At 49.2% G+C, this 27940-nt stretch overlaps 2 protein-coding genes across 5 annotated transcripts in view; one reads left to right on the forward strand and one right to left on the reverse strand.

Annotated features, from left to right (window-relative positions):
• LOC134945910 (serine/arginine repetitive matrix protein 2-like) overlaps positions 1-17369 on the forward strand; it is a 115263-nt gene extending 97894 nt beyond the window's left edge. For 2 of the 4 annotated variants that reach the window (XM_063935467.1, XM_063935469.1), the window contains exons 12-15: positions 13495-13677; positions 15688-15792; positions 15863-15952; positions 16877-17369. In XM_063935467.1, the coding sequence (XP_063791537.1) occupies positions 13495-13677; positions 15688-15792; positions 15863-15952; positions 16877-16886 (388 nt within the window). In that variant the 3' untranslated portion in view covers positions 16887-17369. The remainder of the gene's footprint in view (positions 1-13494; positions 13678-15687; positions 15793-15862; positions 15953-16876) is intronic. The other 2 variants (XM_063935468.1, XM_063935470.1) reach the window with 2 other exon arrangements.
• A 68-nt stretch (positions 17370-17437) lies between these two features.
• The window catches only part of MMP25 (matrix metallopeptidase 25), a 99566-nt gene continuing 89063 nt past the window's right edge, over positions 17438-27940 (reverse strand). Inside the window, exon 10 of the mRNA XM_063935471.1 lies at positions 17438-17703. Coding sequence (XP_063791541.1) covers positions 17438-17703 — 266 coding nt within the window. The remainder of the gene's footprint in view (positions 17704-27940) is intronic.

The following is a 27940-nucleotide window of genomic DNA, read 5'->3' on the forward strand; positions in this document are numbered from 1 at the left end:
CACAAGCTGTTTTCTCAGCAGGTGATAGTCAAGGTACCCCTCCTACAACAGGAAAAGGGGTATTACTCCACGCTATTTGTGGTACCGAAGCCGGACGGCTCGGTAAGACCTATTCTAAATCTGAAATCTTTGAACCTGTACATACAAAAATTCAAGTTCAAGATGGAATCACTCAGAGCAGTGATAGCGAATCTGGAAGAAGGGGACTTTATGGTGTCCCTGGACATAAAAGATGCTTACCTGCATGTCCCAATTTGCCCTTCACATCAAGGGTACCTCAGGTTCGTGGTGCAAAACTGTCATTATCAGTTTCAGACGCTGCCGTTTGGATTGTCCACGGCACCTCGGGTCTTTACCAAGGTAATGGCCGAAATGATGATTCTTCTGCGAAGAAGAGGCGTATTAATTATCCCTTACTTGGACGATCTCCTGATAAGGGCAAGGTCCAGAGAACAGCTGGAGGACGGAGTAGCACTAACCCAAGTAGTGCTGCAACAACACGGGTGGATTCTGAATTTTCCAAAATCTCAGTTGACCCCGACAACACGTCTGCTGTTCCTGGGAATGATTCTGGACACGGTTCAGAAAAAGGTGTTTCTTCCGGAGGAGAAAGCCAAGGAGTTATCCGAACTTGTCAGGAACCTCCTAAAACCAGGAAAAGTGTCTGTGCATCAATGCACAAGAGTCCTGGGAAAGATGGTGGCTTCTTACGAAGCAATCCCATTCCGCAGATTCCACGCACGAACTTTTCAGTGGGATCTGCTGGACAAATGGTCCGGATCGCATCTGCAGATGCATCAGCGGATAACCTTATCGCCACGGACAAGGGTGTCTCTTCTGTGGTGGTTGCAGAGTGCTCATCTGTTAGAAGGCCGCAGATTCGGCATACAGGACTGGGTCCTGGTGACCACGGATGCCAGTCTGAGAGGCTGGGGAGCGGTCACACAGGGAAGAAACTTCCAGGGAGTATGGTCAAGCCTGGAGATGTCTCTTCACATAAATATACTGGAGCTAAGAGCGATTTACAATGCTCTAAGCCTGGCAAAACCCCTGCTTCAGGGTCAGCCGGTGTTGATCCAGTCGGACAACATCACGGCAGTCTCCCACGTAAACAGACAGGGCGGCACAAGAAGCAGGAGAGCAATGGCAGAAGCTGCAAGGATTCTTCGCTGGGCGGAAGATCATGTGATAGCACTGTCAGCAGTGTTCATTCCGGGAGTGGACAACTGGGAAGCAGACTTCCTCAGCAGACACGATCTACACCCGGGAGAGTGGGGACTTCATCCAGAAGTCTTCCACATGATTGTGAACCGTTGGGAAAAACCAAAGGTGGATATGATGGCGTCTCGCCTCAACAAAAAACTGGACAGGTATTGCGCCAGGTCAAGAGACCCTCAGGCAATAGCTGTGGACGCTCTGGTAACACCGTGGGTGTTCCAGTCAGTGTATGTGTTTCCTCCTCTGCCTCTCATACCCAAAGTACTGAGAATTATACGGCAAAGGGGAGTAAGAACGATACTCGTGGCTCCGGATTGGCCAAGAAGAACTTGGTACCCGGAACTTCAGAAGATGCTCACGGAAAATCCGTGGCCTCTACCTCTAAGACGGGACCTGATTCAGCAGGGACCGTGTCTATTCCAAGACTTACCGCGGCTGCGTTTGACGGCGTGGCGGTTGAACGCCGAATTCTAAGGGAAAAAGGCATTCCAGAAGAGGTCATTCCTACACTGGTAAAAGCCAGGAAGGAGGTGACTGCACAACATTATCACCGCATTTGGAGAAAATATGTTGCGTGGTGTGAGGCCAGGAAGGCCCCCACGGAGGAATTTCAATTGGGTCGATTCCTACATTTCCTGCAAACAGGATTGTCTATGGGCCTCAAGTTGGGGTCCATTAAGGTTCAAATTTCGGCGCTGTCGATTTTCTTCCAGAAAGAATTGGCTTCAGTTCCTGAAGTCCAGACTTTTGTAAAAGGAGTACTACATATACAGCCCCCGGTTGTGCCCCCAGTGGCTCCGTGGGACCTTAATGTAGTTTTGGATTTTCTCAAATCCCATTGGTTTGAGCCACTCAAATCGGCGGATTTGAAATATCTTACATGGAAAGTAACCATGCTTCTGGCCCTGGCTTCAGCCAGGAGAGTATCAGAATTAGCGGCTTTATCATATAAGAGCCCATATCTGATTTTCCATTCGGACAGGGCAGAACTGCGGACGCGTCCTCATTTTCTGCCTAAGGTGGTGTCAGCGTTTCACCTGAACCAGCCTATTGTGGTGCCTGCGGCTACTAGCGATTTGGAGGATTCCAAGTTGCTGGACGTTGTCAGGGCATTGAAAATATATATTTCAAGGACGGCTGGAGTCAGAAAATCTGACTCGCTGTTTATACTGTATGCACCCAACAAGCTGGGTGCTCCTGCTTCTAAGCAGACGATTGCTCGTTGGATTTGTAGCACAATTCAACTTGCACATTCTGTGGCAGGCCTGCCACAGCCTAAATCTGTCAAGGCCCATTCCACAAGGAAGGTGGTCTCATCCTGGGCGGCTGCCCGAGGGGTCTCGGCATTACAACTCTGCCGAGCAGCTACGTGGTCGGGGGAGAACACTTTTGTAAAATTCTACAAATTTGATACCCTGGCTAAAGAGGACCTGGAGTTCTCTCATTCGGTGCTGCAGAGTCATCCGCACTCTCCCGCCTGTTTGGGAGCTTTGGTATAATCCCCATGGTCCTTACGGAGTCCCCAGCATCCACTAGGACGTTAGAGAAAATAAGATTTTACTTACCGATAAATCTATTTCTCGTAGTCCGTAGTGGATGCTGGGCGCCCATCCCAAGTGCGGATTGTCTGCAATACTTGTACATAGTTATTGTTACAAAAAAATCGGGTTGTTCTTGTTGTGAGCCGTCTGTTCAGAGGCTCCTACGTTGTCATACTGTTAACTGGGTTCAGATCACAAGTTGTACGGTGTGATTGGTGTGGCTGGTATGAGTCTTACCCGGGATTCAAAATCCTTCCTTATTGTGTACGCTCGTCCGGGCACAGTATCCTAACTGAGGCTTGGAGGAGGGTCATAGGGGGAGGAGCCAGTGCACACCACCTGATCCTAAAGCTTTATTTTTGTGCCCTGTCTCCTGCGGAGCCGCTAATCCCCATGGTCCTGACGGAGTCCCCAGCATCCACTACGGACTACGAGAAATAGATTTATCGGTAAGTAAAATCTTATTATTTTTTATATATATATATATATATATATATATATATATATATATATATATATATATATATAAAATAAATAAATAAAACATGCCCAAAGAGACATGAGTATACTGGGTCCTAGAGTCAAAGCTATGTCGATTTCTGCTTGACGTGTCCTGTAGAATATGCAATGGACAGATGATGCCGACTTAAGAGGCATAAGGAAGGCTGAGGATTGTGTGGAGGATGGTTCTCGGAACTGGTCTCCACGGCTATAGCTGGTAATTCTGATATTTCTCTAACGTCCTAGTGGATGCTGGGGACTCCGTAAGGACCATGGGGAATAGACGGGCTCCGCAGGAGACAGGGCACTTTAAGAAAGAATTTGGATACTGGTGTGCTCTGGCTCCTCCCTCTATGTCCCTCCTCCAGACCTCAGTTTTGAATCTGTGCCCGGACGAGCTGGGTGCTACTTAGTGAGCTCTCCTGAGCTTGCTAAAAAAAAGTATTTTGTTAGGTTTTTTTATTTTCAGAGAGATCTGCTGGCAACAGACTCTCTGCTACGTGGGACTGAGGGGAGAGAAGCAGCCCTACTCACTGAAGATAGGTCCTGCTTCTTAGGCTACTGGACACCATTAGCTCCAGAGGGATCGTACACAGGATCGCACCCTTGGTCGTCCGATCCCGGAGCCGCGCCGCCGTCCCCCTCGCAGAGCCGGAAGACAGAAGCCGGTGACAGAAGCAAGAAGACTTCGAAATCGGCGGCAGAAGACTCCAGTCTTCATATGAGGTAGCGCACAGCACTGCAGCTGTGCGCCATTGCTCCCACACTAAACCCACACACTCCGGTCACTGTAGGGTGCAGGGCGCAGGGGGGGGGCCCTGGGCAGCAATTAGAGACCTCTTGGCAAAAGTGGGCATTTATACAGTTGGGCACTGTATATATGCATGGGCCCCCGCCATATTTTTACACAGAAACGCGGGACAGAAGCCCGCCGCTGAGGGGGCGGGGCTTCTTCCTCAGCACTCACCAGCGCCATTTACTCTCCACAGCTCCGCTGAGAGGAAGCTCCCCAGGCTCTCCCCTGCAGAATCACGATAAAAGAGGGTAAAAATAGAGGGGGGGCATATAAATTTGGCGCAAAAACAGTATATACAGCAGCTACTGGGTTAACACTAAGTTACTGTGTGATTCCTGGGACCTATAGCGCTGGGGTGTGTGCTGGCATACTCTCTCTCTGTCTCTCCAAAAGGCCTTGTGGGGGAACTGTCTTCAAATAGAGCATCCCCTGTGTGTGTGTGGTGTGTCGGTACGATTGTGTCGACATGTTTGACGAGGAAGGCTATGTGGAAACAGAGCGGGAACAAATGAATGTGGGGTCGCCGCCGACACCTGATTGGATGGATATGTGGAAGGTTTTAAATGATAATGTTAATTCCTTGCATAAAAGGTTGGATAAAGCTGAAGACTTGGGACAGCCGGGGTCTCAGCCCATGCCTGATCCTATGTCGCAGAGGCCGTCAGGGTCTCAGAAGCGCCCACTGTCCCAAATTGTTGACACAGATATCGACACGGATTCTGACTCCAGTGTCGATGGCGATGATGCAAAGTTACAGCCTAAAATGGCTAAAGCCATCCGTTACATGATTATAGCAATGAAGGTTGTGTTGCACATCACAGAGGAAACCCCAGTCCCTGACAAGAGGGTTTATATGTATGGGGAAAAAAGGCAAGAGGTGACCTTTCCCCCTTTACATGATTTAAATGAGTTGTGTGAAAAGGCTTGGGAATCTCCAGATAGAAAACTGCAGATTTCCAAACGGATGCTTATGGCGTATCCTTTCCCGCCAACGGACAGGTTACGCTGGGAATCCTCCCCTAGGGTAGACAAAGCTTTAACACTCTTATCCAAGAGGGTAGCCCTGCCGTCACAGGATACGGCCACCCTAAAAGATGCTGCGGATAGAAAGCAGGAGGGTATCCTGAAGTCCATTTATACACATTCAGGTACCTTACTAAGGCCGGCGATTGCGTCGGCCTGGATGTGTAGTGCTGTAGCAGCATGGACAGATACCTTATCTGAGGAACTTGATACCTTGGACAAGGCTACTATGTTACTGACCCTGGGGCATATAAAAGACGCTGTCCTATATGTGATAGATGCTCAAAGAGACATTTGCCTACTGGGCTCTAGAATAAATGCAATGTCGATTTCTGCCAGAAGGGTCCTGTGGACTCGGCAATGGACAGGCGATGCCGACTCAAAAAGGCACATGGAGGTTTTACCTTACAAGGGTGAGGAATTGTTTGGGGACGGTCTCTCGGACCTGGTCTCCACAGCTACGGCTGGAAGGTAAAAATTTTTGCCATATGTTCCCTCACAACCTAAGAAAGCACCGTATTTCCAAATGCAGTCCTTTTGATCACAAAAAGGCAAAGTCCGAGGTGCGTCTTTTCTTGCCAGAGGAAGGAGTAGAGGAAAGAAACTGCACAATACAGCTAGTTCCCAGGAACAGAAGTCCTCCCCGGCTTCCACTAAATCCACCGCATGACGGTGGGGCTCCACAGGCGGAGCCAGGCCCGGTGGGGGCGCGTCTCCGTAATTTCAGCCACAAGTGCGTTCACTCCCAGGTGGATCCCTGGGCTATAGAGATTGTGTCTCAGGGATACAAGCTGGAATTCGAAGAGATGCCCGCTCACCGTTACCTCAAATCGGCCCTGCCAGCTTCCCCCTTAGAGAGGGAAATAGTATTAGCTGCAATTCACAAATTGTATCTTCAGCAGGTGGTGGTAAAGGTTCCCCGCCTTCAACAGGTAAGGGGTTACTATTCGACCATGTTTGTGGTACTGAAACCGGACGGTTCGGTCAGACCCATATTGAATTTAAAATCCCTGAACATATACCTGAAAAGGTTCAAGTTCAAGATGGAATCGCTCAGAGCGGTCATTGCAAGCCTGGAAGGGGGGGATTTTATGGTGTCTCTGGACATAAAGGATGCTTACCTTCATTTCCCCATTTATCCACCTCATCAGGAGTACCTGAGATTTGTGGTACAGGATTGTCATTACCAATTCCAGACGTTGCCGTTTGGTCTCTCCACGGCACCGAGAATATTTACCAAGGTAATGGCGGAAATGATGGTGCTCCTGCGACGGCAAGGAGTCACAATTATCCCATACTTGGACGATCTCCTCATAAAGGCGAGGTCCAGAGAGCAGTTGCTGTTCAGCGTGGCACGCTCTCGGGAAGTGTTACAACAGCACGTCTGGATTCTAAATATTCCAAAGTCGCAGTTGATTTCCTACGACTCGTCTGCCCTTCCTGGGCATGATTCTGGACACAGACCAGAAGAGGGTTTATCTCCCGATGGAGAAGGCTCAGGAGCTCATGACACTGGAGACCTATTAAAACCAAAACAGGTGTTGGTGCATCACTGCACGCGAGTCCTGGGAAAGATGGTGGCATCATACGAGGCCATTCTCTTCGGCAGGTTCCATGCGAGGACCTTTTAATGGGATCTGTTGGACAAGTGGTCCGGATCACAACTACAAATGCATCGGCTGATCACCCTGTTCCCCAGGACCAGGGTGTCTCTCCTGTGGTGGCTGCAGAGTGCTCACCTTCTCGAGGGCCGCAGATTCGGCATTCAGGACTGGGTCCTGGTGACCACGGACGCAAGCCTCCGAGGGTGGGGAGCAGTCACACAGGGAAGAAATTTCCAAGGTCTGTGGTCAAGTCAGGAGACTTGCCTTCACATCAACATCCTGGAACTAAGGGCAATATACAATGCCCTACGTCAAGCGGAGACCCTGCTTCGCGACCGACCGGTGCTGATTCAGTCAGACAACATCACCGCAGTGGCTCATGTAAACCGCCAAGGCGGCACAAGGAGCAGGGTGGCGATGGCGGAAGCCACCAGAATTAATCGCTGGGCGGAGAATCACGTAAGTGCACTGTCAGCAGTGTTCATTCCGGGAGTGGACAACTGGGAAGCAGACTTCCTCAGCAGGCACGACCTCCACCCGGGAGAGTGGGGACTTCATCAAGAAGTCTTCACGCAGATTGCAAGTCGGTGGGAACTGCCACAAGTAGACATGATGGCATCCCGCCTCAACAAAAAGCTACAGAGGTATTGCGCCAGGTCAAGAGACCCTGAGGCGATAGCTGTAGACGCACTAGTGACACCGTGGGTGTTCCAGACGGTCTATGTATTTCCTCCTCTTCCTCTCATACCCAAGGTGCTGAGAATCATAAGAAGAAGAGGAGTGAGAACAATACTCATTGTTCCGGATTGGCCAAGAAGGACTTGGTATCCAGAGCTGCAAGAAATGCTCACAGAGGACCCATGGCCTCTGCCTCTAAGACAGGACTTGTTGCAACAGGGGCCCTGTCTGTTCCAAGACTTACCGCGGCTGCGTTTGACGGCATGGCGGTTGAACGCCGGATCCTAGCAGAAAAAGGCATTCCGGATGAGGTTATTCCTATGCTGATAAAGGCTAGGAAGGACGTGACGGCTAAACATTATCACCGTATATGGCGAAAATATGTTGCTTGGTGTGAGGCCAGGAATGCCCCTACAAGGGAATTCCAGCTGGGCCGTTTCCTTCACTTCCTACAGTCGGGATTGACTATGGGCCTAAAATTGGGTTCCATTAAGGTCCAGATTTCGGCCCTATCCATTTTCTTTCAAAAAGAACTGGCTTCTCTTCCTGAAGTTCAGACGTTTGTAAAGGGAGTGCTGCATATTCAGCCCCCTTTTGTGCCTCCAGTGGCACCTTGGGATCTTAACGTGGTGTTGAGTTTCCTGAAGTCACACTGGTTTGAGCCACTTAAAACCGTGGAGTTAAAATTTCTCACGTGGAAGGTGATCATGCTATTAGCCTTGGCTTCAGCTTGGCGTGTGTCAGAATTAGGGGCTTTTATGTGACAAAGCCGCTATCTGGTTTTCCATATGGACAGGGCGGAATTGCGGACCCGTCCGCAATTTCTGCCAAAAGTGGTGTCATCTTTTCATATGAACCAACCTATTGTGGTGCCTGTGGCTATTCATGACTTGGAGGATTCCGAGTTACTAGATGTGGTCAGGGCTTTGAAGGTTTATGTAGTCAGAACGGCAAGAGTCGGGAAAACTGAGTCACTGTTTATCCTGTATGCACCCAACAAGCTGGGTGCTCCTGCTTCAAAGCAAACTATTGCTCGCTGGATCTGTAACACGATTCAGCAGGCTCATTCTGCGGCTGGATTGCCGCTGCCAAAATCAGTAAAAGCCCATTCCACAAGGAAGGTGGGCTCTTCTTGGGCTGCTGCCCGAGGGGGTCTCGGCATTACAGCTTTGCCGAGCAGCTACTTGGTCGGGTTCAAACACTTTTGCAAAGTTCTACAAGTTTGATACCCTGGCTGAGGAGGACCTTGTGTTTGCTCATTCGGTGCTGCAGAGTCATCCGCACTCTCCCGCCCGTTTGGGAGCTTTGGTATAATCCCCATGGTCCTTACGGAGTCCCCAGCATCCACTAGGATGTTAGAGAAAATAAGATTTTACTTACCGGTAAATCTATTTCTCGTAGTCCGTAGTGGATGCTGGGCGCCCGTCCCAAGTGCGGACTTTTTCTGCAATGCTTGTATATAGTTATTGCTTACATAAGGGTTATGTTATAGTTGCATCAGGGTTGATCTGATGCTCTATTGTTGTTCATACTGTTAACTGGATAAGTTTATCACAAGTTATACGGTGTGATTGGTGTGACTGGTATAAGTCTTGCCCTGGATTCCAAAATCCTTTCCTTGTACTGTCAGCTCTTCCGGGCACAGTTTCTTTAACTGAGGTCTGGAGGAGGGACATAGAGGGAGGAGCCAGAGCACACCAGTATCCAAATTCTTTCTTAAAGTGCCCTGTCTCCTGCGGAGCCCGTCTATTCCCCATGGTCCTTACGGAGTCCCCAGCATCCACTACGGACTATGAGAAATAGATTTACCGGTAAGTAAAATCTTATTTTTGCCTTATATTCCTGCACAGCCTAGGAAAGCACGACATTATCAAATGCAGCCTTTCAAACAAAGAAACAAGAAAGTCCGAGGTGCGTCCTTTCTTGCCAGAGGCGGGGGCAGAGGAAAGAAGCTGCACAACACAGCTAGTTCCCAGGAACAGAAGTCCTCCCCGGCCTCTACAAAAATCCACCGCATGTCGCTGGGGCTCCACAGGCGGAGCTAGGCCCGGGGGGTCACGCCTTCGTAAGTTCAGCCACAAGTGGGTTCACTCCCTGTTAGATCCCTGGGCAATAGATATTGTGTCTCAGGGATACAAGCTGGACTTTGAGAAGATGCCCCCTCACCGAAGGCCCTGCCGGCTTCCCCCCACAAGAGGGAAACAGTGTTAACTGCAATTCACAAATTGTATCTTCAACAGGTGGTGGTCAAGGTTCCCCTCCTTCAACAAGGAGGGGGTTATTATTCGACCATGTTGTAGTCCCGAAACCAGACGGTTCGGTCAGACCCATATTGAATTTAAAATCCCTGAACATATGCCTGAAAAGGTTCAAGTTCAAGATGGAATCGCTAAGAGAGGTCATTGCAAGCCTGAAAGGGGTAGATTTTATGGTGACTCGGGACATAAAGGATGCATACCTTCATGTCCCCATTTATCCACCTCATCAGGCGTACCTCAGAATTGCGGTACGGGATTGTCATTACCAATTTCAGATGTTGCCGTTTGGTCTCTCCACGGCCCTGAGAATATTCACCAAGGTGATGGCGGAAATGATGGTGCTCCTGCGGAAGCAAGGTGTCACTATTATCATGTACTTGGACGATCTCCTCATAAAAGCGAGATCAAGAGAGCAGTTGCTGAACAGCGTATCACTTTCTCTGGAAGTGTAACGGCAACACGGCTGGATTCTATATATTCCAAAGTCGCAGTTGGTTCCTACAGCTCATCTGCCTCTCCTAGGCATGATCCTAGACACAGACCAGAAAAGGGTTTATCTCCCGATAGAGAGAGCTCAGGAGCTCGTGACACTGGTCAGGAATCTATTAAAACCAAAACAGGTGTCAGTGCATCACTGCACTCGAGTCCTGGGAAGGATGGTGGCATCATACGAGGCCATTCCCTTCGGCAGGTTCCACGCGAGGACCTTCCAATGGGACTTACTGGACAAGTGGTCCGGATCACATCTTCAGATGCATCGGTTAATCACCCTATCCCCCAGGGCCAGGGTGTCTCCTGTGGTGGCTGCAGAGTGCTCACCTTCTCGAAGGTCGCAGATTCGGCATTCAGGACTGGGTCCTGGTGACCACAGATGCAAGCCTCCGAGGGTGGGGGGCAGTCACACAGGGAAGAAATTTCCAAGGGCTGTGGTCAAGTCAGGAGACTTGCCTTCGCATCAACATCCTGGAACTAAGGGCCATATACAACGCCCTACGTCAAGCGGAGTCCCTGCTTCGCGACCAACCGGTTCTGATTCAGTCAGACAATATCACCGCAGTGGCTCATGTAAACCGCCAAGGCGGGACAAGGAGCAGGGTGGCGATGGTAGAAGCCACCAGAATTCTTCGCTGGGCGGAGAATCACGTAAGCGCACTGTCAGCAGTGTTCATTCCGGGAGTGGACAACTGGGAAGCAGACTTCCTCAGCAGGCACGACCTCCACCCGGGAGAGTGGGGACTTCATCAAGAAGCCTTCATGCAGATTGCAAGTTGGTGGGAACTGCCACAGGTGGACATGATGGTATCCCGCCTCAACAAAAAGCTGCAGAGATATTGCGCCAGGTCAAGAGACCCTCAGGCGATAGCTGTGGACGCACTGGTGACACCTTGGGTGTTCCCGTCGGTCTATGTATTTCCTCCTCTTCCTCTCATACACAGGGTGCTGAGAATCATAAGAAAAAGAGGAGTGAGAACAATACTTTGTTCCGGATTGGCCAAGAAGGACTTGGTATCCAGATCTGCAAGAAATGCTCATAGAGGATCCGTGGCCTCTGCCTCTAGGACAGGACTTGTGCAACAGGGGCCCTGTCTGTTCCAAGACTTACCGCGGCTGCGTTTGACGGCATGGCGGTTGAACGCCATCTCCTAGCAGAAAAAGGCATTCCGGATGAGGTTATTCCTACGCTGATAGAGGCTAGGAAGGATGTGACGGCTCAACATTATCACCGTATATGGCGAAAATATGTGGCTTGGTGTGAGGCCAGGAATGCCCCTATGGAGGAATTCCAGCTGGGCCTTTTCCTTCACTTCCTACAGTCGGGAGTGACTTTGGGCCTTAAATTGGGTTCCATTAAGGTTCAGATTTCGGCCCTATCCATTTTCTTTCAAAAGGAGTTGACTTCTCTACCTGAAGTTCAGACGTTTGTAAAGGGAGTGCTGCATATTCAGCCCCCTTTTGTGTCTCCAGTGGCACCTTGGGATCTTAACGTGGTGTTGAGTTTCCTGAAATCCCACTGGTTTGAACCACTCAAAACGGTGGAGTTGAAGTATCTCACGTGGAAGGTGGTCATGCTATTAGCCTTCGGCTAGGCATGTGTCAGAGTTGGCGGCTTTGTCACATAAAAGCCCTATCTGGTTTTCCATGCGGATAGAGCAGAGTTGCGGACCCGTCCACAATTTCTGCCAAAAGTGGTTTCATCCTTTCATAAAAGGAACCTATCGTGGTGCCTGTGGCTACTCGTGACTTGGAGGATTCAGAGTTACTTGATGTGGTCAGGGCTTTGAAGGTTTATGTAGCCAGAACGGCTAGAGTCAGGAAAACAGAATCTTTGTTTATCCTGTATGCTTCCAACAAGCTGGGTGCTCCTGCTTCAAAGCAAACCATTGCTCGCTGGATCTGTAACACGATTCAGCAGGCTCATTCTGCGGCTGGATTGCCGCTGCCAAAATCAGTTAATGCCCATTCCACAAGGCAGAGCGGCCGCTATTCAACACTGGCCAGTGAGTGAACTTTCCCCATGTTCATGGGAAGGTAAATCTGATGTGGAAACATCCGGTTATAAGATTTAGTTCTGCAATACACAGCTGGACATGCTTTAAACAGCTATATACTGATGAAGTATTGACAAGTTTTCTAAAGCTAAGGACTGCTTCTGCTATCATCTAACATCCCATTGAGTTTAATGGACTACTACTAATCAGTGGCTACTAATCCTTAATATATGCATGCAAACATTTATATTGCTTACCGGCATTTTGTGCTAATAAGTAGCAGGTTTCGGGTTATAAGGACACGTATCCATAGCATTATTCCAATTGTTTTTATGTTGTGTTGTGAATAAATTTACAGCTATCTTTTAATACTGTATAAATAATTTATTGTGTTTACAAAACCAGCAGCTGAGATCAATTACTTTTTAGTGCGCCCACAATACAATTTTGTCTCCGCGTTTCCCCTGAATCGACCTATTGTGGTCTCGTCCAGTTCTGACGCTTCTGCTCCTCCGGAGGCATTGGATTCTGTGCGAGCCTTGAAGATCTATGTCAAGCGGACGGCTCGGATCAGAAAGACGGATTCCTTGTTTGTGCTCTATGATGCGCGGAAGAAGGGTTGTCCTGCTTCAAAGCAGTCCATTGCTCGTAGGATTAGGCTTACTATCCAACAGGCCTATGTGTCCGCAGCCTTACCTGCTCCTAAGTCTCTAAAGGCCCACTCTACTAGATCGGTGGGCTCTGCCTGGGCGGCTGCCCATGGAGTCTCTGCCTTGCAACTATGCCGAGCTGCTACCTGGTCGGGGAAGAAAACTTTTGTTAGGTTCTATAAGTTTGATACCCTGGCCAGAGGATACCCAGTTTGGGCAGGCGGTGCTGCAGCTGCCTCCGCATGTTCCCACCCATTCTGGAAGCTTTGGGACGTCCCCATTGTACTAATTCCGTTCCCAATATCCCTTATGGATGCTAGAGAAAATGGGATTTTAATACCTACCGGTAAATCCTTTTCTCGTAGTCCATAAGGGATATTGGGCGCCCGCCTCTGTGCGGTGACTTTTCTGCAGGTTCTCTGTTGTATTACCTGTTCAGCTGTTGCTGGTCGGTTATGTTAGTTGTGTGCTGGTATATAAATCTCACCCCCTTTTTTGTTATGTTCCTTCTCTCCTATATGTCCTTTCTCCTTCGGGCACGTTTTTACCTATAACTGCCTGTGGGAGGGGCATAGAGGGGAGGAGCCAGCACACCCAGTTGAAGAAATTTAAAGTGCACTGGCTCCTTTGGACCCCGTCTATACCCCATCATACTAGTTTCCCCCAATATCCCTTATGGACTACGAGAATAGGGTTTACCGGGAGGTAGTAATATCCCATTTTTCTGCCTCTCCAGCTCACTGCCCGCTGAGTATCACAAGACAAAGGGAGAATCCCGACGTTCCCGAAGCTCAAGCACCTCTTCATCCTCATCATCTTCATCAAGCTCTTCATCCGATTCTGACTCCTCCTCCTCTTCATCTTCCTCATCCTCCTCTTCCTCTTCTCAAAAGAAAGGTGCTCCAACCGATAAGAGGCGGTGAGTAGTGCAATGCTCTGCAGATCCTAGGTTGCTATACACAATTCTTTGTATAATTCCATTATACTCTTCTGTAATACCACACTCAGTATTATTATACAGAGGGGTGTGACCGGTATCAGCGTATAATCAATATTATTATACAGAGCGGTGTGACCGGTATCAGCGTATACTCAGTATTATTATACAGAGCGGTGTGACCGGTATGCGCGTATACTCAGTATTATTATACAGTGCGGTGTAACCGGTATCAGCGTATACTCAGTATTATTATACAGAGCGGTGTGACCGGTTATCAGCGTATACTCATTATTATTATTATACAGAGCGGTGTAACCGGTATCGGCGTATACTCAGTGTTATACACTGCGGTGTGACCGGTATCAGCGTATACTCAGTATTATTATACACTGCGGTGTGACCGGTATCGGCGTATACTCAGTGTTATTATACAGAGTGGTGTTTCCGGTATCAGCGTATACTCAGTATTATTATACACTGCGGTGTGACCAGTATCAGCGTATACTCAGTATTATTATACACTGCGGTGTGACCGGTATCAGCGTATACTCAGTATTATTATACAGAGCGGTGTGACCGGTATCAGCGTCTACTCAGTATTATTATACAGAGCGGTGTGACCGGTATCAGCATATACTCAGTGTTATTATACAGAGCGGTGTGACCGGAATCAGCGTATACTCAGTGTTATTATACAGAGCGGTGTGACCGATATCAGCGTATACTCAGTATTATTATACAGAGCGGTGTGACTGGTATCAGCGTATACTCAGTTTTATTAAACACTGAGGTGTAACCGGTATCAGCGTATACTCAGTGTTATTATACAGTGCGGTGTGACCGGTATCAGCGTATACTCAGTATTATTATACAGAGCGGTGTAACCGGTATCAGCGTATACTCAGTGTTATTATACAGAGCGGTGTGACCGGTATCAGCGTATACTCAGTGTTATTATACAGAGCAGTGTGACCGGTATCAGCGTATGCTCAGTATTATTATACAGAGTGGTGTGACCGGTATCAGCGTATACTCAGTGTTATTATACAGAGCGGTGTAACCGGTATCGGCGTATACTCAGTATTATTATACAGAGCGGTGTGACCGGTATCAGCGTTTACTCAGTATTATTATACACTGCGGTGTGACCGGTATCGGCGTATACTCAGTATTATTATACAGAGCGGTGTGACCGGTATCAGCGTATACTCAGTATTATTATACAGAGCAGTGTGACCGGTATCAGCGTATACTCAGTATTATTATACAGAGCGGTGTGACCGGTATCAGCGTATACTCAGTGTTATTATACAGAGCGGTGTGACCGGTATCAGCGTATACTCAGTGTTATTATACAGAGCGGTGTGACCGGTATCGGCGTATACTCAGTATTATTATACAGAGCGGTGTGACCGGTATCAGCGTATGCTCAGTATTATTATACAGAGCGGTGTGACCGGTATCAGCGTATGCTCAGTATTATTATACAGAGTGGTGTGACCGGTATCAGCGTATACTCAGTGTTATTATACAGAGCGGTGTGACCGGTATCAGCGTATACTTAGTGTTACTATACAGAGCGGTGTGACCGGTATCATCGTATACTCAGTATTATTATACACTGCGTTGTGACTGGTATCAGCGTATACTCAGTATTATTATACAGTGCGGTGTGATCGGTATCAGCGTATACTCCGTATTATTATACAGAGCGGTGTGACCGGTATCAGTGTATACTCAGTATTATTATACAGAGCGGTGTGACCGGTATCAGTGTATACTCAGTATTATTATACAGAGCGGTGTGACTGGTATCAGCGTATACTCCGTATTATTATACAGAGCGGTGTGACCAGTATCAGTGTTTACTCAGTGTTGTTATACACTGCGGTGTGACCAGTATCAGCGTATACTCAGTATTATTATACAGAGCGGTGTGACCGGTATCAGTGTATACTCGATACTACTATATGTATTTTGCGTTGCCAGGTCACGGAGTCCTCGGAAACCCATTGATTCCCTGCGGGATTCTCGTTCCCTGAGCTACTCTCCGGCAGAGCGACGGCGCGCTCCATCTCCCGCACCACGCCAGAGGTAGGTTCTCTCACGGTTCGCGTGTCACTTCCTCTCTGCCAGGTACACGTCTGACATCTGTCTGTTGCAGGGACCGAGAATCCCGGAGAGGCCCCAGCTCCCCTGAGAGGAAGCGCAGGAGGGAGACTCACGGGTCCAGGTTCTCACAGCGGAGGTCCAGGTAATCACCGCTGCTGGTCTAGTCCCCAGGTCTGCTGTCCACAGTCGGGGGGTGAGGGTGTGGATGGGACACGGATGTTGTATAAAGCATAGTAACCTAGCTTTAATATCATGTGTAAAGTTATAATGCCGACACAGCATGCTTTAACACTAATACCGTCGACATTACACTGACTATTGACAGATCATGTGTATGCACTGTGTAGCTGTATTGTGTGTGCTGTAACCGTAACGCCGCAATGATACATGAGCCTCAGTCTGACCGCTCACCATAGGTCAGGTACGAGACACCTCGGGTCTGACAGCTCACCATAGGTCAGGTACGAGGCACCTCGGGTCTGACAGCTCACCATAGGTCAGGTACGAGGCACCTCGGGTCTGACAGCTCAGCTTACGTCAGGTACGAGGGGCACCTGGTCTGACAGGTCACCATAGGTCAGGTACGAGGCGCCTCTTGTCTGACAGCTCACCATAGGTCAGGTATGAGGCACCTCGGGTCTGACAGGTCACCATAGGTCAGGTATGAGGCGCCTCTGGTCTGACAGCTCAGCATAGGTCAGGTACGAGGCACCTCGGGTCTGACAGGTCACCATAGGTCAGGTACGAGGCGCCTCTGGTGTAACAGCTCAACATAGGTCAGGTACGAAGCACCTCTGGTCTGACAGGTCACCATAGGTCAGGTAAGAGGCGCCTCTGGTCTGACAGCTCAGCATAGGTTAGGTACGAGGAGCCTCTGGTCTGACAGCTCACCATAGGTCAGGTACGAGGCACCTCGGGTTTGACAGCTCACCATAGGTCAGGTACGAGGCACCTCGGGTATGACAGCTTACTATAGGTCAGGTACGAGGCACCTCTGGTCTGACATCTTATATGGTCTTTGTATAATGTTCTATTGTAGTAACTGCCATCGTTCCTCTCTCGTCAGGTCCCCCTGATTGGTCATCTCCTCTCGTACTTCATCTCTACCAACCAAGGACCTGGACTTTTCAGGAGCCCACTTCCCGTTACCTACCAAGGGTACATTCATCCATTCTCCTTGGCTCTGGGGATTTTAGGGAGCGGACAGATTGTTGGGGATTTGCCTCTCCACGTCAGACGGCAGAATTCGGGACATTTTCTGTCACCCCTGTGTGGAACTCTTTGCTGCCCCGTCTTCCGCTAGTGAACTGGTTTTGGCACAATGTCACTCCTCCGTGGTTGTTTTGGACAAGTGCCACTGCCCCCCTTTCTCGAGGTGATGGTGCCCAACGTGCCCTCCCACCCTTTTTGTTCTGCATAGGCAGTTTCGTAAGAAGTGAATTGAAACAGTGAAACTTCTGTTGTGTTTTTTTTTTGTTTAATTTTTTTTCTTTTTTTTTTTTTTGTAATCTGTACAGCAAGAATTCTTTCTGTCAATAAAAGATTGTGCACAGCCGGGACCTGTAGCCGCCGCCGGCCCGTTCTTCTCTCCACCTCAATATGAGGAGTCTCTGAGTGCGGCCTGGTCTCATGACGCAGATAGCCATAGACTGAGCACAGCCGCCATGCCGGTGACCCACAGTCCGGCCCCCTGTGCAGCCAGGCCCATCCCCGTAGGACAGTGACAATTGCACTGACCGCGTCCCACGGGTTCTTCTGTAGGTAACAGGGGTGGAGCTGCCGCCAGACAGTACATCCAGTTCTGCGCGATGCTACGTGGGTACCCGAGCTCTGCCTCCAGGTTCCCATCTTGGAATTTCCAGAATTGACTTCCCTTAAAGAAATACGTGTCACCTGTGGGATGGAAGACATCTGGCGTTAGATTCACAAGTTCCTCACCATAAATGGTTTACACTATAGAGCATTCCCCGGTGCGGGAGAGGTGGGAGCATACAGGAACTGTCTGACACATAGCTCTTACAGGTAGCAGTGTTATATGGCTTTACATAGGTGCCCTAGACTGATATCCAGTGAGGTTGGAGGCATTGGTTCCTCCCCCTGCTGCCTCCTACAGACACAGGTGGGAGCCTATGTCTTACCAATGGCTGTGTCAGGAAGCATTGATTCTGTCATATATAAATACTAACCCCCTGATCATCTGACAGGAAAGGGGATTTTTAAGCTTGTTTTCAGTTCACTCTTCAGATAATAATCTGTGTACAGGTATGGCGTTAGTGTACAAGTAATAATCTGGGTACAGGTATGGCGTTGGTGTACAGGTAGTAATCTGGGTACAGGTATGGCGTTGGTGTACAGGTAGTAATCTGGGTACAGGTGTGGCGTTAGTGTACAGGTAATCTGTGTACAGGTATTGGGTTAGTGTACAGGTAATAATCTGGGTACAGGTATGGCGTTAGTGTACAGGTAATAATCTGGGTACAGGTATGGCGTTAGTGTACAGGTAATAATCTGGGTACAGGTATGGCGTTGGTGTACAGGTAGTAATCTGGGTACAGGTATGGCGTTGGTGTACAGGTAGTAATCTGGGTACTGGTGTGGCGTTGGTGTACAGGTAGTAATCTGGGTACTGGTAATAATCTGGGTACAGGTGTGGCGTTGGTGTACAGGTAATAATCTGGGTACAGGTATGGCGTTAGTGTACAGGTAATAATCTGGGTACAGGTATGGCGTTGGTGTACAGGTAGTAATCTGGGTACAGGTATGGCGTTAGTGTTACCTGTACACTAACGCCATACCTGTACCCAGATTATCTGGGTACAGGTATGGCGTTAGTGTACAGGTAATAATCTGGGTACAGGTATGGCGTTGGTGTACAGGTAGTAATCTGGGTACAGGTATGGCGTTGGTGTACAGGTAGTAATCTGGGTACTGGTGTGGCGTTAGTGTACAGGTAATCTGTGTACAGGTAATAATCTGGGTACAGGTGTGGCGTTGGTGTACAGGTAATAATCTGGGTACAGGTATGGCGTTAGTGTACAGGTAATAATCTGGGTACAGGTATGGCGTTGGTGTACAGGTAGTAATCTGGGTACAGGTATGGCGTTAGTGTACAGGTAATAATCTGGGTACAGGTATGGCGTTGGTGTACAGGTAGTAATCTGGGTACAGGTATGGCGTTGGTGTACAGGTAGTAATCTGGGTACTGGTGTGGCGTTAGTGTACAGGTAATCTGTGTACAGGTAATAATCTGGGTACAGGTGTGGCGTTGGTGTATAGGTAATAATCTGGGTACAGGTGTGGCGTTGGTGTACAGGTAATAATATGGGTACAGGTGTGGCGTTGGTGTACAGGTAATAATCTGGGTACAGGTATGGCGTTAGTGTACAGGTAATAATCTGGGTACAGGTATGGCGTTGGTGTACAGGTAGTAATCTGGGTACAGGTATGGCGTTGGTGTACAGGTAGTAATCTGGGTACTGGTGTGGCGTTAGTGTACAGGTAATCTGTGTACAGGTAATAATCTGGGTACAGGTGTGGCGTTGGTGTACAGGTAATAATATGGGTACAGGTGTGGCGTTGGTGTACAGGTAATAATCTGGGTACAGGTATGGCGTTAGTGTACAGGTAATTATCTGGGTACAGGTATGGCGTTGGTGTACAGGTAGTAATCTGGGTACAGGTATGGCGTTGGTGTACAGGTAGTAATCTGGTTACTGGTGTGGCGTTAGTGTACAGGTAATCTGTGTACAGGTAATAATCTGGGTACAGGTGTGGCGTTGGTGTACAGGTAATAATCTGGGTACAGGTGTGGCGTTGGTGTACAGGTAATAATATGGGTACAGGTGTGGCGTTGGTGTACAGGTAATCTGGGTACAGGTGTGGCGTTAGTGTACAGGTAGTAATCTGGGTACAGGTGTGGCGTTAGTGTACAGGTAGTAAGTAATCTGGGTACAGGTGTGGCGTTAGTGTACAGGTCGTAATCTAGGTACAGGTGTGGCGTTAGTGTACAGGTAGTAATCTGGGTACAGGTGTGGCGTTGGTGTGCAGGTCGTAATCTTGGTACAGGTGTGGCGTTAGTGTACAGGTAGTAATCTGGGTACAGGTGTGGCGTTAGTGTACAGGTAGTAATCTGGGTACAGGTGTGGCGTTAGTGTACAGGTAGTAATCTGGGTACAGGTGTGGCGTTAGTGTGCAGGTCGTAATCTGGGTACAGGTGTGGCGTTAGTGTGCAGGTAGTAATCGGTACAGGTGTGGCGTTAGTGTGCAGGTAGTAATCTGGGTACAGGTGTGGCGTTAGTGTGCAGGTAGTAATCTGGGTACAGGTGTGGCGTTAGTGCGCAGGTAGTAATCTGGGTACAGGTGTGGCGTTAGTGCGCAGGTAGTAATCTGGGTACAGGTGTGGCGTTAGTGCGCAGGTAGTAATCTGGGTACAGGTGTGGCGTTAGTGCACAGGTAGTAATCTGGGTACAGGTGTGGCGTTAGTGCGCAGGTAGTAATCTGGGTACAGGTGTGGCGTTAGTGCGCAGGTAGTAATCTGGGTACAGGTGTGGCGTTAGTGCGCAGGTAGTAATCTGGGTACAGGTGTGGCGTTAGTGCACAGGTAGTAATCTGGGTACAGGTGTGGCGTTAGTGCACAGGTAGTAATCTGGGTACAGGTGTGGCGTTAGTGTACAGGTAGTAATCTGGGTACTGGTGTGGCGTTAGTGTGCAGGTAATCTGGGTACAGGTGTGGCGTTAGTGTACAGGTAGTAATCTGGGTACAGGTGTGGCGTTAGTGTGCAGGTCGTAATCTGGGTACAGGTGTGGCGTTAGTGTACAGGTAGTAATCTGGGTACAGGTGTGGCGTTAGTGTGCAGGTCGTAATCTGGGTACAGGTGTGGCGTTAGTGTACAGGTAGTAATCTGGGTACAGGTGTGGCGTTAGTGTACAGGTAGTAATCTGGGTACAGGTGTGGCGTTAGTGTACAGGTAGTAATCTGGGTACAGGTGTGGCGTTAGTGTACAGGTAGTAATCTGGGTACAGGTGTGGCGTTAGTGTGCAGGTAGTAATCGGTACAGGTGTGGCGTTAGTGTGCAGGTAGTAATCTGGGTACAGGTGTGGCGTTAGTGTGCAGGTAGTAATCTGGGTACAGGTGTGGCGTTAGTGTGCAGGTCGTAATCTGGGTACAGGTGTGGCGTTAGTGTGCAGGTAGTAATCTGGGTACAGGTGTGGCGTTAGTGTGCAGGTCGTAATCTGGGTACAGGTGTGGCGTTAGTGTGCAGGTCGTAATCTGGGTACAGGTGTGGCGTTAGTGTGCAGGTAGTAATCTGGGTACAGGTGTGGCGTTAGTGCGCAGGTAGTAATCTGGGTACAGGTGTGGCGTTAGTGCGCAGGTAGTAATCTGGGTACAGGTGTGGCGTTAGTGCGCAGGTAGTAATCTGGGTACAGGTGTGGCGTTAGTGCGCAGGTAGTAATCTGGGTACAGGTGTGGCGTTAGTGCGCAGGTAGTAATCTGGGTACAGGTGTGGCGTTAGTGCGCAGGTAGTAATCTGGGTACAGGTGTGGCGTTAGTGTGCAGGTAGTAATCGGTACAGGTGTGGCGTTAGTGTGCAGGTAGTAATCTGGGTACAGGTGTGGCGTTAGTGTGCAGGTAGTAATCTGGGTACAGGTGTGGCGTTAGTGTGCAGGTCGTAATCTGGGTACAGGTGTGGCGTTAGTGTGCAGGTAGTAATCTGGGTACAGGTGTGGCGTTAGTGCGCAGGTAGTAATCTGGGTACAGGTGTGGCGTTAGTGCGCAGGTAGTAATCTGGGTACAGGTGTGGCGTTAGTGCGCAGGTAGTAATCTGGGTACAGGTGTGGCGTTAGTGCGCAGGTAGTAATCTGGGTACAGGTGTGGCGTTAGTGCGCAGGTAGTAATCTGGGTACAGGTGTGGCGTTAGTGCGCAGGTAGTAATCTGGGTACAGGTGTGGCGTTAGTGCGCAGGTAGTAATCTGGGTACTGGTGTGGCGTTAGTGCGCAGGTAGTAATCTGGGTACAGGTGTGGCGTTAGTGCGCAGGTAGTAATCTGGGTACAGGTGTGGCGTTAGTGCGCAGGTAGTAATCTGGGTACAGGTGTGGCGTTAGTGCGCAGGTAGTAATCTGGGTACAGGTGTGGCGTTAGTGTACAGGTAGTAATCTGGGTACAGGTGTGGCGTTAGTGTACAGGTCGTAATCTGGGTACAGGTGTGGCGTTAGTGTACAGGTCGTAATCTGGGTACAGGTGTGGCGTTAGTGTGCAGGTCGTAATCTGGGTACAGGTGTGGCGTTAGTGCGCAGGTCGTAATCTGGGTACAGGTGTGGCGTTAGTGCGCAGGTAGTAATCTGGGTACAGGTGTGGCGTTAGTGCGCAGGTAGTAATCTGGGTACAGGTGTGGCGTTAGTGCGCAGGTCGTAATCTGGGTACAGGTGTGGCGTTAGTGCGCAGGTCGTAATCTGGGTACAGGTGTGGCGTTAGTGCGCAGGTCGTAATCTGGGTACAGGTGTGGCGTTAGTGCGCAGGTCGTAATCTGGGTACAGGTGTGGCGTTAGTGCGCAGGTAGTAATCTGGGTACAGGTGTGGCGTTAGTGCACAGGTAGTAATCTGGGTACTGGTGTGGCGTTAGTGCACAGGTAGTAATCTGGGTACAGGTGTGGCGTTAGTGCACAGGTAGTAATCTGGGTACAGGTGTGGCGTTAGTGCACAGGTAGTAATCTGGGTACAGGTGTGGCGTTAGTGCACAGGTAGTAATCTGGGTACAGGTGTGGCGTTAGTGCGCAGGTAGTAATCTGGGTACTGGTGTGGCGTTAGTGCGCAGGTAGTAATCTGGGTACTGGTGTGGCGTTAGTGCGCAGGTAGTAATCTGGGTACAGGTGTGGCGTTAGTGCGCAGGTAGTAATCTGGGTACAGGTGTGGCGTTAGTGTACAGGTAGTAATCTGGGTACAGGTGTGGCGTTAGTGTACAGGTAGTAATCTGGGTACAGGTGTGGCGTTAGTGTACAGGTAGTAATCTGGGTACAGGTGTGGCGTTAGTGTACAGGTCGTAATCTGGGTACAGGTGTGGCGTTAGTGTACAGGTCGTAATCTGGGTACAGGTGTGGCGTTAGTGTACAGGTAGTAATCTGGGTACAGGTGTGGCGTTAGTGTACAGGTAGTAATCTGGGTACAGGTGTGGCGTTAGTGTACAGGTAGTAATCTGGGTACAGGTGTGGCGTTAGTGTACAGGTAGTAATCTGGGTACAGGTGTGGCGTTAGCACATGAGGAGTAGATGGTGGTGCGCTAGGGATAATCCTCTTGGGACAGAGTCTTGTGACGGTGGGGAATGGTGACAGGACCGCCGTCAGCCGCTCTCCCATAAGAGTATTCCGCCAGCCATGGTGACCCTCTATTGCCCAATACTGCAGAGGCCATAGGTGATTACTGTGTGCTAGGAAGCGGTGCTTCATTCTGGCGTGGCTATGGCTGCAGCCTATAGGGGGCGCTTACAGCAGCGATTCCCAACCTCGGTCCTCAGGGCACAGGTGCTTTATTCAAAATAACAGAGGTACTAATGAAGTCACCTGTGCTCAAGTATGGCTATCCTTAAAATGTGGGCTTTGCGTGTGCCTTAGGACCGTAGTTGGGCACCCCTGGCTAGGAGTATCAGCAGAGACGCATCAGCCTGCCAGTAACACGTGAGAAGCCTTTTTCCTTCCTTCGGGATTAGGAAGGTGAGCGAGGTGCAATTACTTTTCTAGACCAGCGTCCAGGGTGTGAGGGCGTTACAGAGTGTGCATACATCCTGCCTGTTCATGACCAATGAAAACAAATAACAAATGCAATTTAGTGAGGAATAATTGGTTTGCAATAAAGATTTCCTGCTAAAGCCTGACCATGAAGCGAACATAACGCATGGGACAAGATACTGCCCCCCCCCCCCTTCTTACAACATCCAGGACCACAGCTGTGCCAGTAAGGAGGAACAATTGTAACGATACACAGAACATCAACGGTGCAAACATCCCCTATACCCGTCCAGGACTCACCGATGCCTACATCCGTTTACCAGCGAGCCTGCTGGAGGGCAGCGCTGCATGTAGACGCACAGGGCATGTGGATGCTTCTGCACCGCTGCTGCTTCCCTGATCCAGACATTTACAAAGTATCCCCCGAGTAATGAGGGTATACGGGCGTGCTAGCGGGCATTGCCTTTTCATACTAGACTCCCATTTGTGGTCTTAAAACGCACCACGGTGGCATGAGACGCATAAACTCATGGTGGAAAATAGGATTTTGGTACTTGCCAGATAAATCCTTTTCTTTGAATCCACAGGGGGCACTGGAGTACTCTTGGGATATGGACGGGGCGTTAGCAGGGATAGGCACATTTAAATTAGTAACTCTCCTCCCCTCCATACTCCCATAGTACCTCAGTGTTTTTAACTGAGCCGAACAGGAGCGATAGAGAAGGTGAACAATAGAGAATTACATATAACATAACAGACAACAATAAGTTGACACATAACGGACAATTAAACAGTTGACATGACAATATTGAACAATCACCTTAACATTTGAACCAGTCGGTGAGAATGTGTTACCATAAGATCCACTGAACTTACCACAAGACAGGTAAAACTGCTCTGGGTGGGCATCCAGTGCCCCTTGTGGATTCAAAGGAAAGGATTTATCTGGTAAGTACCAAAATCCTATTTTCTCTATCGTCCTAGTGGATGCTGGGGTTCCTGAAAGGACCATGGGGAATAGCGGCTCCGCAGGAGACAGGGCACAAAAGTAAAGCTTTCCGATCAGGTGGTGTGCACTGGCTCCTCCCCCTATGACCCTCCTCCAAGCTAGTTAGATTTTTGTGCCCGGCCGAGAAGGGTGCAATCTAGGTGGCTCTCCTAAAGAGCTGCTTAGAAAAGTTTAGCTTAGGTTTTTTATTTTACAGTGAGTCCTGCTGGCAACAGGATCACTGCAACGAGGGACTTAGGGGAGAAGAAGTGAACCCACCTGCGTGCAGGATGGATTGGCTTCTTGGCTACTGGACATCAGCTCCAGAGGGACGATCACAGGTACAGCCTGGATGGTCACCGGAGCCCTGCCGCCGGCCCCCTTGCAGATGCTGAAGTAAGAAGAGGTCCAGAATCGGCGGCAGAAGACTCCTCAGTCTTCTAAAGGTAGCGCACAGCACTGCAGCTGTGCGCCATTTTCCTCTCAGCACACTTCACACGGCAGTCACTGAGGGTGCAGGGCGCTGGGAGGGGGGCGCCCTGGGAGGCAAAATGAATACCTATTTTGGCTAAAAATACCTCACATATAGCCTCCGGAGGCTATATGGAGATATTTAACCCCTGCCAAAATCCGTTAAGAGCGGGAGACGAGGCCGCCGAAAAAGGGGCGGGGCCTATCTCCTCAGCACACAGCGCCATTTTCCCTCACAGAAAGGCTGGAGGGAAGGCTCCCAGGCTCTCCCCTGCACTGCACTACAGAAACAGGGTTAAAACAGAGAGGGGGGGCACTAATTTGGCGTTAGAAATATATAACAAAGGGCTAGTGGGTCCTGTCCTCTATCAGAGCATTCCCTGTGTGTGTGCTGTATGTCGGTACGTGTGTGTCGACATGTAGGAGGACGATGTTGGTGAGGAGGCGGAGCAATTGCCTGTAATGGTGATGTCACTCTCTAGGGAGTCGACACCGGAATGGATGGCTTATTTAGGGAATTACGTGATAATGTCAACACGCTGCAAGGTCGGTTGACGACATGAGACGGCCGACAAACAATTAGTACCGGTCCAGACGTCTCAAAAACACCGTCAGGGTTTTAAAACGCCCGTTTACTTTAGTCGGTCGACACAGACACAGACAGGGACACTGAATCCAGTGTCGACGGTGAATAAACAAACGTATTCCTTATTAGGGCCACACGTTAAAGGCAATGAAGGAGGTGTTACATATTTCTGATACTACAAGTACCACAAAAGAGGGTATTATGTGGGATGTGAAAAAACTACCATAGTTTTTCCTGAATCAGATAAATTAAATAAAGTGTGTGATGATGCGTGGGTTCCCCCCGATAGAAAATTATGGGCGGTATACCCTTTCCCGCCAGAAGTTAGGGCGCGTTGGGAAACACCCCTTAGGGTGGATAAGGCGCTCACACGCTTATCAAAACAAGTGGCGGTACCGTCTATAGATAGGGCCGTCCTCAAGGACCAGCTGACAGGAGGCTGGAAAATATCATAAAAAGTATATACACACATGCTGGTGTTATACTGCGACCAGCGATCGCCTCAGCCTGGATGTGCAGAGCTGGGGTGGCTTGGTCGGATTCCCTGACTAAAAATATTGATACCCTTGACAGGGACAGTATTTTATTGACTATAGAGCATTTAAAGGATGCATTTCTATATATGCGAGATGCACAGAGGGATATTTGCACTCTGGCATCAAGAGTAAATGCGATGTCCATAACTGCCAGAAGATGTTATGGACACGACAGTGGTCAGGTGATGCAGATTCCAAACGGCACAAAGGTGTATTGCCGTATAAAGGAAGAGGAGTTATTTGGGGTCGGTCCATCGGACCTGGTGGCCACGGCAACTGCTGGAAAATCCACCGTTTTTACCCTAAGTCACATCTCTGCAGAAAAAGACACCGTCTTTTCAGCCTCAGTCCTTTCGTCCCTATAAGATCATATCTGCCCAGGGATAGAGGAAAGGGAAGAAGACTGCAGCAGGCAGCCCATTCCCAGGAACAGAAGCGTTCCACCGCTTCTGACAAGTTCTCAGCATGGCGCTGAGACCATACAGGACCCCTGGATCCTACAAGTAGTATCCCAGGGGTACAGATTGGAATGTCGAGACGTTTCCCCTTCGCAGGCTCCTGAAGTCTGCTTTACCAAGGTCTCCCTCCGACAAGGAGGCAGTATGGGAAAAAAATTCACAAGCTGTATTCCCAGCAGGTGATAATTAAATTACCCCTCCTACTATAAGAAAAGGGGTATTCCACACTATATTGTGGTACTGAAGCCAGAAGGCTAGGTGAGACTTATTCTAAAAAAAAAAAAAAAAAAAAATTTTTTGAACACTTACAAAGGTTCAAATCAAGATGGAGTCACTCAGAGCAGTGATAACGAACCAGGAAGAAGGGGACTATATAGTGTCCCGGGACATCAGGGATGCTTACCTCTATGTCCCAAAATTGCCCTTCTTACTAAGGGTACCTCAGGTTCGTGGTGCAGAACTGTCACTATCAGTTTCAGACGCTGCCGTTTGGATTGTCCGCGGCACCCCGGGTCTTTACCAAGGTAATGGCCGAAATGATGATTCTTCTTCGAAGAAAAGGCGTCTTAATTATCCCTTACTTGGACGATCTCCTGATAAGGGCATAGTCCAGGGAACAGTTGGAGGTCGGAGTAGCACTATCTAGGATACTGCTACAACAGCACGGGTGGATTCTAAATATTCCAAAATCGCAGCTGATCCCGACGAAACGTCTGCTGTGCCTAGGGATGATTCTGGACACAGTCCAGAAAAAGGTGTTTCTCCCGGAAGAGAAAGCCAGGGAGTTATCCGAGCTAGTCAGGAACCTCCTAAAAACAGTGCATCATTGCACAAGGGTCCTGGTAAAAATGGTGGCTTCCTACGAAGCAATTCCATTCGGCAGATTTCACGCAAGAACTTTTCAGTGGGATCTGCTGGACAAATGGTCCGGATCGCATCTTCAGATGCATCAGCGGATAACCCTATATCCAAGGACAAGGGTGTCTCTCCTGTGGTGGTTATAGAGTGCTCATCTTCTAGAGGGCCGCAGATTCGGCATTCAGGATTGGATGCTGGTGACCACGGAGCCCAGCCCGAGAGGCTGGGGAGCAGTCACACAAGGAAAAAATTTCCAGGGAGTGTGATCAAGTCTGGAGACTTTTCTCCTCATAAATATACTGGAGCTAAGGGTAAATTTATAATGCTCTAAGCTTAGCAAGACCTCTGCTTCAAGGTCAGCCGGTATTGATCCAGTGGGAAAAACATCACGGCAGTCGCCCACGTAAACAGACAGGGCGACACAAGAAGCAGGAGGGCAATGGCAAAAACTGCAAGGACTTTTCGCTGGGCGGAAAATCATGTGATAGCACTGTCAGCAGTGTTTCATCCCG

This window comes from Pseudophryne corroboree, chromosome 7 (assembly GCF_028390025.1).
Source record: "Pseudophryne corroboree isolate aPseCor3 chromosome 7, aPseCor3.hap2, whole genome shotgun sequence".
NCBI lineage: Eukaryota > Metazoa > Chordata > Amphibia > Anura > Myobatrachidae > Pseudophryne > Pseudophryne corroboree.